Source organism: Lissotriton vulgaris, chromosome 3_1 (assembly GCF_964263255.1).
Source record: "Lissotriton vulgaris chromosome 3_1, aLisVul1.2, whole genome shotgun sequence".
In the NCBI taxonomy this organism is placed as follows: Eukaryota; Metazoa; Chordata; class Amphibia; order Caudata; family Salamandridae; genus Lissotriton; species Lissotriton vulgaris.
The window spans coordinates 494,297,016-494,309,962 of record NC_141689.1 but is presented as its reverse complement, the minus strand read 5'-3'; the positions used below and the strand labels follow the sequence as shown (position 1 = coordinate 494,309,962).

At 48.0% G+C, this 12,947-nt stretch overlaps 1 protein-coding gene across 1 annotated transcript in view; it reads right to left on the bottom strand.

Annotated features, from left to right (window-relative positions):
* Window positions 1–12,947, bottom strand: part of HOMER1 (homer scaffold protein 1) — a 754,981-nt gene that overhangs the window by 160,234 nt on the left and 581,800 nt on the right. The window contains exon 6 of the mRNA XM_086960736.1: window positions 8,152–8,205. Within this exon, the coding sequence (XP_086816862.1) occupies window positions 8,152–8,205 (54 nt within the window). The remainder of the gene's footprint in view (window positions 1–8,151; window positions 8,206–12,947) is intronic.

The following is a 12,947-nucleotide window of genomic DNA, read 5'->3' as shown; positions in this document are numbered from 1 at the left end:
CTTCAACCTTAAAAATCATCCTCATAATAAATACAATTTATAAAACTATGGTCTGTATTTAACAGTGATAAAATATTACTGCTGGTTGTCTCTATGACATTTTTAAATTTCCATTAATTCTAAAAATCTGCTTGAATTTCCACTGGAATTTTACATAATTCTTTTACATACAGATTTAACATTTTTACTACCCTACAAACTAAGGGGATAGAGGTCCCTCCTAGCCAGGCTTCTCTGTATGTTCGAATTGCAAATGCTACTTACCAGTATGCATCTGTTCTTGGCATGTAGGGCTGCTGACATTCATATCTGTGCATAGATCGCCGCCTAGTGTTGGGTCCGGATGATTGCACATTGTTGTCCTGGAAGAGTCTTCGAAGTATCACGAGATAGGTGGCTCCTCCCCTGGACTACAGTGCGCATGGGCATCGCCTCCATCCCCAGATTGTTTTTAGCCATTGGCAGAGATGGAGTGAACTATGTGAGTGATGACCATGCTATGAGCATATATATATATATATAAATACTGCAGCTGCTACAGGCGCCGGGGAGGAGGGCGGGCGATATGAATGTCAGCAGCCCTACATGCCAAGAACAGATGCATACTGGTAAGTAGCATTTGCAGTTCGAGGCATGTGGGCTGCTGAATTCATATCTGTGCATAGAATACATAGCAGTCCCCCTCTTATTGGCGGCCGCCCGTGCCAGCTGCAGCAGTTTGAAAAAGTGTTCTGAGAACAGCCTGACCAACAGCTGCCTGCTGTTTAGAGTGCACGTCTACACAGTAATGTTTAGTAAAAGTGTGTGTGGTAGACCATGTGGCTGCCCTACAAATATCCTCTAAGGGAATATTTCCAAGGAATGCCATAGAGGCCCCCAACTTTCTGGTGGAGTGGGCTCTTGGTGGAATAGTGAGAGTGCGTTTAGCCTTAGCGTAACAGATCTGAATACATTTCACGATCCACCTAGCGATACCAGCTTTGGAAATAGCATTACCCTTGTGGTGTGAGGCAAATGCAACGAAAAGTTGCTTGGTCTTTCGAAAATCCTTTGTCCTGTCAATGTAGTACATTAAGGCTCTTTTAACATCAAGGGTGTGGATCATCCGCTCCGCCAGCGACTCAGGGTTTTGAAAAAACACTGGCAACTCAATTGTTTGGTTTATGTGGAATTGAGATACAACCTTGGGTAGAAATTTAGGGTTAGTGCGGAGCACTACCCTGTTAGCATGCACTTGGAAAAATGGTTCTTGGATGGTGAGTGCCTGCAACTCCCTAACCCTCCGTAGCGATGTAATTGCTACTAAGAAAGCCACCTTCCAAGTTAGAAACTGAAGCTCACAAGAGTGCAGTGGCTCAAAAGGAGGACCCATCAGCCTTGTAAGAACCACATTGAGGTTCCACTCAGGTGCTGGTGGTGTCCGTGGTGGAATGGCCCTTTTGAGTCCTTCCAGAAATGCCTTGATAGCAGGAACCTTGAAAAGTGAAAGGTGTTGCCTATTCTGGAGGTATGCGGCCATAGCAGACAGGTGAATGCGGATGGAAGAATACGCCAAATTACACTGGTACAGATGGAACAGGTAACATATGATGTTCTGAATGGAAGCATCCAGCGGGTTAATGTCGTGGCCTGCACAATAAATGACAAACCGCTTCCATTTAGCCGCATAACATGCTCTAGTAGTGGGCTTTCTTGCCTCCCGAATGATGTCCATGCAATCGGGGGGAAGATTGAGGTAGCCAAACTCTAGGACTTCAGGAGCCAGATCGCCAGGTTGAGCTGTTGCGGATCTGGGTGCTGAATGCCGCCATGGCTCTGCGTCAGAAGGCTGGGTGTGAGATGAAGCCTTTGATGCGGTACCACGGAAAGTTTCAGAAACGTGGTGTACCATGGTTGGCGAGCCCACGTTGGAGCAACCAGGATGAGAGTCATCGAGTGCTGCCTGAGCTTGCGTGCCACCAGCGGTATCAGAGGTGCTGGGGGAAAAGCATACGCAAATCTGCCTGACCAGTTCATCCACATCGCATTGCCCTGCGATTGCGGGTGTGGGAACCTGGCGGAGAAGCTTTGGCATTTTGCGTTCTCCCTTGTGGCGAACAGGTCTATCTCTGGATGACCCCACCGTTGGAAGTACGGTTGGAGAACAGATGGATGTATCTCCCACTCGTGCATTTGGTGGCTGTGCCTGCTGAGCAGGTCCGCCATTTGATTGTTTTTGCCCGGGAGATGCTCCGCCATGAGGAAGATGTTCCTCAGAATGGCCCACTTCCACATGCTCTGAGCCAGATGAGACAGCTGCGGAGAGTGTGTGCCTCCCTGCTTCTGGATGTAGTACATGGCCGTCATGTTGTCCGTCCGGATCAACACGACTTTGTTCTACAGATGTACGTTGAATGCCTTTAAGGCCAGGAAGATCGCCATCAGTTCCAACACATTGATGTGCATCTTCCTCTGCTGTGATGTCCATAGTCCCTGCACTGTGTAGTGGAGTACATGTGCTCCCCAACCCTGGAGAGAAGCGTCCGTCGTCAGGATAACCTGTGGCACAGGCTCTTGGAACGGTCGGCCCTTGCAAAGGTTTTGTGGATTCCACCAATGCAGAGAGTTGTACGCTCGACCGCTCACCAACACTAGGTCTGTTAGTTGTCCATGAGCCTGAGTCCACTGACGTGCTAAGCACTCCTGGAGCGGACGCATATGTAACCTCGCGTGCGGGACGATGGAGATGCAGGAGGCCATCATGCCTATCAACTGCATGAACACCTTCGCTGGAAGCGAGTGCTGAGGTCTGAATCTTTGGATCAGCGTCTGGATACTGGCGATTCTCACTGAAGATGGCTGCGCAGTGGCTGCCAGAGTGTCGATTGTTGCGCCCAGATACTGCCGTATATGGGCGGGTTGGAGATGGGATTTTGGGTAATTCAGCGAGAATCCCAGATCGTGCAGGAGATGAATGGTGCGGGACACGTGGTCTGCGCACGGTTGTTCTGACTTTGCCTGGATGAGCCAGTCGTCTAGATAGGGATAGACGTGGATGTGCTGGCGTCGTAGATGCGCCGCCACAGTCGCCAGGCACTTTGTAAAAACCCTTGGCGCTGTGGTGACCCCGAAAGGCAGAACCCTGAACTGGTAGTGCTGGTCCTGAATCGTCAATCTGAGGTACTTCTTGTGTGAAGGATGCAGGGGAATGTGAAAGTATGCATCCTTGAGATCCAGCGTAGCCAGGAAGTCCCCTCGCTGAAGCAGAGGGAGAACCTGCTGCAAGGTGAGCATATGGAAGTGCTCCGACAGAATGTACTAGTTGAGGGGCCTGAGGTCCAGGATGGGCCTGAGGTCCAGGATGGGCCTGAGGGATCCGTCCTTCTTGGGGATAAGAAAGTACAGAGAGTACACCCCTGTACCCCTTTCCTGCAGTGGAACGAGCTCTATTGCTCCTTTTTGCAGCATGACTTGGACTTCCTGCTGCAACAAGTGCAAGTGCTCGCCGGACATAGGACGGTGTCTTGGAGGTATGTTTGGAGGAGTGGAAGTGAGTTCCAGACAGTAACCGTACTGGATAAGAGATTTGACCCACCTGTCCGTGGTGATGGTTTTCCACGCTGGCAGGAACTGCTGGAGTCTCCCCCCGACCGGTGTTGTGTGGTCGGGGGGCAGTGACAAGGCGTCACTGTTTGTTGGCGGTGGTGGACCTGGAGCTGTTGTTTCCACGTCCCCTGCCTTTGACGTTGTTGCCCCTGTAACCACCTCTACCCTTGTTGGTGTATGAGGTCTGGGTGTTGCTTTTATAGTATTGTGTGGATTGCGATGCTTGACCCCTTGAGGTGCCCCTGTTATTGGAGCGGCGAAAGGAACCACCCCGAAACTGCTGGGACTGGAGAGCCCCCATAGACTTGGCAGTGTCCGTGTCTTTTTTCATCTTTTCAAGGGTTGCATCCACTTCAGGGCCAAACAGGTGGTCTGGATTAACTGTTTGATTTAAGATGGTTGTCTGAACGTCTGGTTTGAAGCCTGATATTCGAAGCCATGCATGCCTACGCAGTAACACGCTAGTGTTTACAGCCCTGGAGGCGGTATCAGCCACGTCCAGCGCACACTTAATGGAAGCATTAGTGATTAGCTTTCCCTCCTGAATTAACATTTCTGCTGCCTCTTTGTACTGATCAGGTAAGTGCTGTAGAAGTGTTTCTAAGGTGTCATAATGTGCCCTATCGTAGCGTGCGAGTAGGGCTTGCGTGTTTGAAATGCGCCAAATATTAGCTGCCTGCGCAGCAATACGTTTCCCTGAGGCTTCAAAGATTTTGATTCTTTGTCTGGGGGAGGAGCATCACCCGTGGTCTGCGAGTTTGCCCGCTTGCGTGCGTTGGATACAACCAAAGAATCCAGTGGTAAGTGTCCCTTGATGTACGTTGGATCAGTGGGCGCTGCCCTGTATTTTTTGTCAATCCGAGGATTGATGACTCGCGCCCGAGTGGGCTCCCTGAAGACCTCCGGCGCGTGCTTTAGCACTCCCTTGAGCATGGGCAATGTCTTGATTGACTTTTCAGCCACCGAGAAAGTGTCAAACAAAAAGTCGACATCCACTGGATCGGCATGGAGGTCGACATCATGATTGGCCGCAGCTCTCTCAATTAGGGCGTTAAAGGCTGCAGAGTCCTCTGTAGGTGAAGTTTTTGTAGCAAAGAGCTGCGGCTCAGGGCCAGACTGAGGGTCCTCAGGGTCGCCTCCAGCAGACCATGGCTCATTGACCTCCTCTGGATCAGAGTACGCTGGATAATTGTACTCGTCCTCCTCGTCTATATCACCTTCCCCAGCGTTGGAATGAGTTGGTGAGAGTCCCAGATTTTGTGGGGATGCAGGCTCTATAGGGGCAGCAGTACCCGCAGAGTCCAACTTCTTCTTGAGTGGAATACGATAATGTTCCAACACCGGCTCCGGTGTAATTTTTCTCTTCAGGAGAGAGAGTTTGCCCGTGTTGGCGTCGATGACAACCTCTCGACGCTCCTCGGCCGCGAGTGGCTGGAGCCGAGGCTTTGGCACAACCAAGGACGCTTTTGGCGTCGACACCACCTTCGAGGGCGCCCCGAGCCCTGGTTTTGGAGCGAAAGCCTTCGGTGTCGTCTTCGGAAGCAGCATGAAATGGATCTGCGTCTGCGCCTTTGCCGGTTTCTGTGGAGGCTTCGGCACCACATCCTTTGGTCCGGGAGCCAAGGTGTCCTTCCGAATACGTTGAAGGGACTCCGTGACCTTCTTGGTCAAGGACGGTGAGGGCTGGACCGGCTCATGCGATTCCCCCGAGTCCGGAGTCGGGTCGGCGATCAAAGGCACAGTCTTCGGAGCCGACACATCACCACCCTTGGTCTTGTCGACCGGAATCGGCACAGCCAGAGCTTCGGGGTCGTCTTGACGAGTCTTCGAGGCTCTCTTTGGGTCGTCGACCTTCTTCGGCCGCGTCGGTCGTCTTCGCCTTCGGCTTCGACACCGGGGTCTTCGGGTCGGCCATCTTAGCACGGCTCTTGATGTCGGCGGCCATTTTGGACGTATTAGGCGCCGAGGCCTTTGGAGCCTTTAGTTTCACCAGTGCGACTTTCACTTTCGGTTTCGGCACTGCTGGTGTGGACCCTGATGGTTTCACTTTCGGTTTCTGTACCGGGAGTGGCGCATCACCAATGTCCGTGGCCGGGCCCGTAGGCGGGGCCGTGGGACGCGTAGTAAGGTCTTGGGTAAGGCCCGAAGGCGATCCCTCGACCTGGGCCGTATAATGGGGATTGACCCCTGAATCAGTCTGAGGATGCTCCTCCTCCGAGCTATCCTCCACGGTGGCAATGGCCCCGTCGTCGTCCCCTACCTCACCGACGACTTCCTCAAATTCCTCGTCCCCCGCGTCGTAGTTGTCATCCTCCGACGCCGGGCTGGAGTCCGAAACTTGTAGGACGGTGTCGTCATCAACGTCTTCTTCAAAGATGTTGTCCGGCGGGGGTGCCGATAACTGGGCCTGGAGCCTAGCGGCTCTACGAAGCTTGAGAGTTTTCTTGCACCGGAACTTGGAGCAGGCCATACACCTGGCCTCATCGTGGTCCGGCGACAAACATTTGTTGCACACTGGGTGCACGTCGAGGTGTGAATATTTTGAGGTGCACACCGGGCACCTTTTAAATGGAGTACGTTCCATGTTGAGTAGTCTGGAGCCGACAGCACGCGGAAGGGCAGCAAGTGTTCGGAGCCGATGAATAAACAAACCCGAACGAATGACAATACCGACGCGAATCCTAAAGACCTTTTGGTCTCAAGTCAGAAAAGTTAAACAACTATCGATTCCGACAGAGGGAACCGAAACACATCCGAACCCAATGGCGGAAAAAAACAATCTGGGGATGGAGGCGATGCCCATGCGCACTGTAGTCCAGGGGAGGAGCCACCTATCTCGTGATACTTCGAAGCCTCTTCCAGGACAACAACGTGCAATCCTCCGGACCCAACACTAGGCGGCGATCTATGCACAGATATGAATTCAGCAGCCCACATGCCTCGAACATTCATATTAATACATATTCCATTTAATAAAATTTTTCTTTCTTGTAATAACTTTGGACATGCACAGACAATGTGTTGTAGAGATTCATGTGTATAATCACATAGTCTACAATCTTGGTTTTGATTCTTGTCTTTTCAGGAAGGGAGGAGAACCTTTGTTTCCCACATGCCAAAGCGTAGTTTCATAAATTGGTGTTTTAAAGCCGTTGAAAAAAAATTTGCTGGCAAATATTCCTGAGGCTTCCTTGTACCATATGATTTAAACACCGTCCAAGCGTGACGTCTTTGTAGTAGAATGTTCTCGTCTGTTGAGTAAGATAGTAGTTTTGTTGTTAAATTAATTGCTTTGTTGAAGATCTCTTACCCGATGCTGGAATTCCTGATGTCTTGTGCGCCAAGGTCCTCTATAACCTGGATTAGATAGCGTCCCCAGGAACCTTATGTATTATTCTCTTTTTGTGCACCAATTTCTTTCAAGCACAGGTTTTCAATGGAACCAGTTTCGGACGATCAGAGCCTCCCACAGTTTGATAAATGTGCCTTTGCCACTGAATATTTGATTGGATAAGCCAAACTCAACTCAAACTTGAGCCGGTGATGCCAATTGCTGAATGTGGAAGACGTTTTTAAAAACTTTTGTTTGAATTTTATTTAAAGTTGGAATTTCACAACCACTCTGTTTTTGTTCCGTTAGTCACGGATAATCAAACCTATCTAGTTTGGGAGAAGCTAATACCACTTTTAATCACACAGACCAAAACCCAAAGGTCAGATCTCAGTTCCAAAGAAGCTTCCTTTGAACAGCAGACATGAAAGAACTACAGATAGCCAATGGTCTTACCGTCCAAGGCCCATGATTCACCATGAAGCATGGATCAATAAATGGTTCAACCTATGGAACATACAAACTAATCAGCAACATCACGCTTGGGCGCCATGAAGGTCATGCTACACTTCTACCTTATCTACAACCCACATGCACCCACACAATCATTTCATTTAGATCTAACTGCAAACAACACCCTTTTCAATCATGCACACAAAGGGTGTCCATGTACCTGCTGAAAGTTAGGGCACTACACTAAACTCAGGGGGTCAAATAGTGCTATGTAAATAATATATACAGATTGGCTGCTCACTCAATCCGGAGAGCATTTTAGGCCTTGAAAAAGATATGGAAAGTGCTACCTAAATAAATACACTAGGGTTAGCCTATCAGTACTCATGGTCTATGTCTGCATAGCTTAATTTTAGCAGAAAATGACCCTAATTGTTATTTCTGCCCTCTCAAAGGTGAACAAGAGACGTGCAGTTGCTTTGCTCCAATGCTAAATCACTGCTCAGAATTTTCGAACGCTTGCACTTGGTGATGTCTGTAGCATATTAGAGGGGCAGGAATTTCTAGATTTGTTTACATGCAAACCTTTGCTGTTACGGTACATGATGGGTGAAGCGAACACTAGAAATGTCTTAAAAACGTAAAAACAAATATTTCCGAGCCCAACAGCTTCATTTTTCATCCAAAAATTATCGATTTTTTTCCACAAACTTCCAAAGTATGCTATTGCATCCAACACATTTCAATAAAAAGTAATACCTCAATCAGTAGTGCAACATTACCTATCATGTTCGGCATCCTCATCTTCATGTTTCAGTGCTTTGCTGATCAACATTCTGGATGGAGATGACACAAAAAGAACAGAACAGGATTTTAAAAAAACACAATGACTTAGACCAAACATCACAAGATTTCACATTTGGGTGTGTATACAATTTGCTTTGCAGATAATGTATTTGTTTCTTGTTTTTGCATCAACATTTATGTTCTAAGATCAACCGGGTCAACTTCATACAAAATATCTGCTCAAATCTATATTGCACATCAAAACAGGCTTTAAAAGATATTTCATAATTCGGTATTTTTAAGGTTAAAAAAAGTTCAACCTGTGCATGCATATTATAAAGAAAATCTGTAGCTATTTTAAGACCTTCAAACAATCACAAAGAATTTAATAAAATGGTAAAATGTAAATGCTTCTATCCCCCACACACAACATTTTCATTATTTAGTGTCAATTTATTATGGGTGGATAATTATTTATGAAGTTCATCATTCATTTCTTCAAAACATTAAATACATTTAATTACCTTTAACAATAGGTACGTTTTTGGGTGGTGCCAGAGAGCCGTGAAGAAAGAAGGCGGTGTAATCACGGCGCGCCACCTGCCTGGCATTTAAACAGCAGCTGTACTGCGAGGCGGTGGAGCAGGCAGGCTTACCTCTGGACACACAGTGTGCCACACTCCCAGCTTCACTGGGTGCTGGTGGGGCGTGCTAGTTGTCAGCCCGCGGCTCCCTGTGGCGAGGTCAGGCACTGTGCTGGTAGTGTTCTGGGAGCCACACGGACTCGTGGTCATCGTGCGTCGGGGCAGAGCCCCGGCTGGTGGTCCCGCTCCACCACTCTTCATGCTGCCAGTCTGAATGGGCCCTTGGACACTGAGGTGGCATTTCACCAGCTGCCACACTACCCCTGTGTCTGTAAGCCTGTTTGGGTCATAAGCTGCTGTCGGGTGGGTACCTGCCGTGATGTGTGGACTTGGAAGGATGGACCCTTCCCTATCAGACAGTGTGGTAGTTCAAGAGTGGGACGGCTCTCCATTATACACTGGTGGCGATCACACTCATTAGAGGAATGGCCCCACCATCCCTCAGCAGTATTATAACATGGTCTACCTGTCTGTTGGAGCTGGCATCCTTTGCGATTGCACTGCCTACCAGCCATGAAGCATTGTTCGCCTGATTTGCCTTAGCATAGTCCGAGGGTCCCATCCTTGAACTTCTTTAAATCTACCAGGCAGATTACTCGTCTTTATGCAGCGTCCAGGGGCCCATAACTTATGCTTTTGTGGTCCCCGCACCTACACTGCAACAGGAACTTTTCCCATCTCTCTGAGTCAACAGCTTGATTAAGCAAAAGTGTACACATGCAACCTGGGGAAATCGGATCACAAGCAAGCCAAGCTGCCATTCGATAAAAAGCTATCAGCTGGACACATGGTTGGAATGCCCGTGGAGCCGGGCCAGTGGAAGGCAACAAAGTGACACTCCTGTGTGACATGAACGAGAGCCCCCCTCCCCCTCCTCTATAGATAGTAAAATAGATATGTGAAGACACAGATAGATCACTTTCAAGATAGAGTGGACAGACAAGATGCTGGACTTTTTCAGGCAGATACTCTGATCTCGGACACTGAGGATTCCCATGGTCAGACCTCAGTTTCGCTTGTGGCTCTTAGGAGAGACCTCAGTGCAATAAAGGCAAAGAACATACATCTGGAAGGCAGCTTGCAGCGCAACAAAGTGCTAATTATTGGCGTAGCAGAATCAATCAATGGCACCAACATGTAGAGCTCCGTGGAGAACATGCTGATCTCCCTGTTCAGTCGGGAAGCCTTTTGTAGTGTATTCATCGTGGAGAAAGCTCACCATTCGGTGGCGTCCAGGCCTTGGCAAATTTTAAGCTTAGTATGGCTCACTAACTCAATTATAGAGGCTGCAGCCAGATCCTGCGCCTTAAGAGCACAGCCGGACTTGCACTATGCTGGGGCTCTCATTGCCTTTTATCCAGACTTCTCCCCTTCCTTCAGGAGGCTAGAAGGTCTTTCACTACGGTGAAGAAAGTACTATGTGCCACAGCACTCAAGCATTCCATGTGTTATCCTGCCAACCTTCGAGTAGAGTACAAAGGAAAAGGCACACTTCTTCATCCACTCACGTGCGCCAAGGGACTTTATAGAGACTTTTGTTCAACACGGGGAAAGCAAGAGTCCAGCAGACAGAAACACTGCTTCACTGATGCGGGGTTCACTAAGGGGTCCGCCAATCTCAGCGATAATGACTGAGACTGATGGCTGCAACAATTTAATACAAGACTCTCCTCCTCGACCCTCTGCTCCCTGCCCTTGGGCATTTATTTAACTATACACTACATTGAGTATGATACCGGATAACAATATCCAGCTGCCATACTGGTGAGTGCTCTTTGGCAATGCTGGATGGTCCGGGGGAGCCCGTGAGGAGGCTGCATGCTATACCAATAGCTGGGGACGCAGATTATTATCGGTCGAAATTAAAATTAAGTGACAGAACATTATGAGTTCGACATTAAATTTGATGGGTGCTTGCGCCCTAAAATGGACTGTGCTCCATGGTGTCCCCACGTGTTGAGTGCAGTCACAGTGACCGCCATAATACTGCTGCTGCCACCTTTACGTTGTTTTTCTCTTTGTTGGGAGGAGTTCAAACTGACGAGTTGGGCTGGTGTGTGGGGAAGGGGTTGGGACTTGTATTTGGGGATGTTTCTTTGCATTTGCTAGAGAAAGGATTGGGCTTAACTGCGATGAGTGAGCACGGGCCTGCTGGGACGTTCCAGGATCTCTTACAGATTCAACATGGTAGTTTAGTAATTGGTTCTATGGTGTGATTACTTAGCTGGAATGTCCAAGGCATTAATAATGCTCGCAAAGCCCGATAGTTGTTGGCCTATTTAGATATGCACAAAATTGATGTAGCCTATTTTGCCTTAGTCCCATATATCACCTATGGGCGAATCCTTCTTATTCTAAATACTCACATAAGTGTTGTAACACTTATAACAAAAACAATTAATTTTACACTCCAGGAGGTTCTCACTGATGCAGGTGGGCGACTGGTGATGGTGGCAGGAGTAGTTTAAACCCAAATGCTGGTGTTGGTGAATAAATACGCCCCCAACACCAATGACCCCATTTCTTTGAAGATGTAATGCTGAAATATTGGGGGTACAGAGATTAGTCCATCATATGGGGGGGGGGGGGCAACTTTAATTTGACTATTTCGGATGAGGCAGAATGATTACCAGGAACCCAGAGGCAAGCCACCAAAGTATCTGCAGCTCCCCAGTAGATAATGCAGATGCACAGGTTGGTAAATATATCAAGTGCTTTTTAAAAATAAACACTATTTATTATTTTCAGATAACAAGAGAAGGCCGTACAATACAGAATTCAATATACCAGCATTAATAATACTAGCATGTCTTAAAATATATCAAAACAATACGCATCAAAAGGCATTATGGTGGACTCAGCTTCATACAAATTCGAAAAGAAATAATCTTCAAAGAAGCAATGGCAGCTGGAGTGGGACCATGAGGGGGGGGGGGGGGTATCTCAGTCGACCGTGTCTTGGCTAGTGGGACAGAGGTAAGTGGTGTTGGTAGGTGATTGAGGGGATGTATTTGAAAGGTCTGATTCTAAATTCAGTAAATAGTTGCACAGGGGGTGCCAAACGTCTTTGTGTCTGGAGGGAGAGGGTGTTAATGTGGCATAAACTGTGCTGGTAAAATCCCAGAAAGTTATTTTCGAGAGCCAGGCTATAGTAGTGGGGCGAGAGGCATTGCCCTAACGCAGTGCAATCTCTCTCTCTTTTCACCAATAGCAAAGCAATGGCTGAGAACCAGCGAAGATTTTAGGAAGAGATGAAACATTATCTAGGAGTGTCAGGAGGGCTCAAGGGTCAGTGAAGTCATTTGTGATAGAATCTTGAAGACCCCTATGTGGAGATGATGGGAAAAGTCCATGTCATATGTACAAAATCAGCATCGGGTATTTTGGCCAGGCCAGCAAGTGTAGTGTATGTTCTGTGCAGGCATCGGAAGTGGAGAAATTTGTGACGGTGATTGGAAGATATACATTTAGTTTGCATACAGCATTCAGTCCAATCTACGTTGGTGAGAGGGAGGCTGAGGTCTTGCTCCTAGCGTTGTCGGGCCCTGCCATCCTTGGCATGTTTTAGAACAATACTCATGCGATAAAGCTTAGAGACTAAACGTCTCCCATCGGGATCAGTAAATTAGTAATTTAAGAGGTGCAAAGTTCTCAGGTACCAGTGGATAAGAGGGGAATCAAGAATACATTGTACCAACTACTCGGTGGAAGACTAATTGATCCATATATGGCGAGGGATATTACATGACTATCTGGGTATAAAGTACAGAATGTGGCGAGATCATGCTTGGTCAGTGTGAGCTGCACTAGTTTTTCAAGAGTTAATTGTAGCCAGGGGTTGGGGAAAAGTAGGAGTGCTGGAGAATATAGAAGGTGCAATTCCAACATCCCCCTTAGTTTTCGAAGCGCCCAGCATGTTGAAGATAGGGTCTGTATATCTGTGGCATCCAGTTTGAGGCCTTGTGGTAATAAGGCAGCAAAAGGAATGGGGGCTCGCTAGGTCGCGTTTGGGTTTAGCATATGGCAAATGGGTATCAAGGTGATATCAATAGTGGGCAAACAGACTGTGCGACTAGAAAATAGACTTGAAAATCGGGGACAGCAAAACAACCACGTTCAGACGGGAGTGCAAAGGTGTCCCGAGCGAC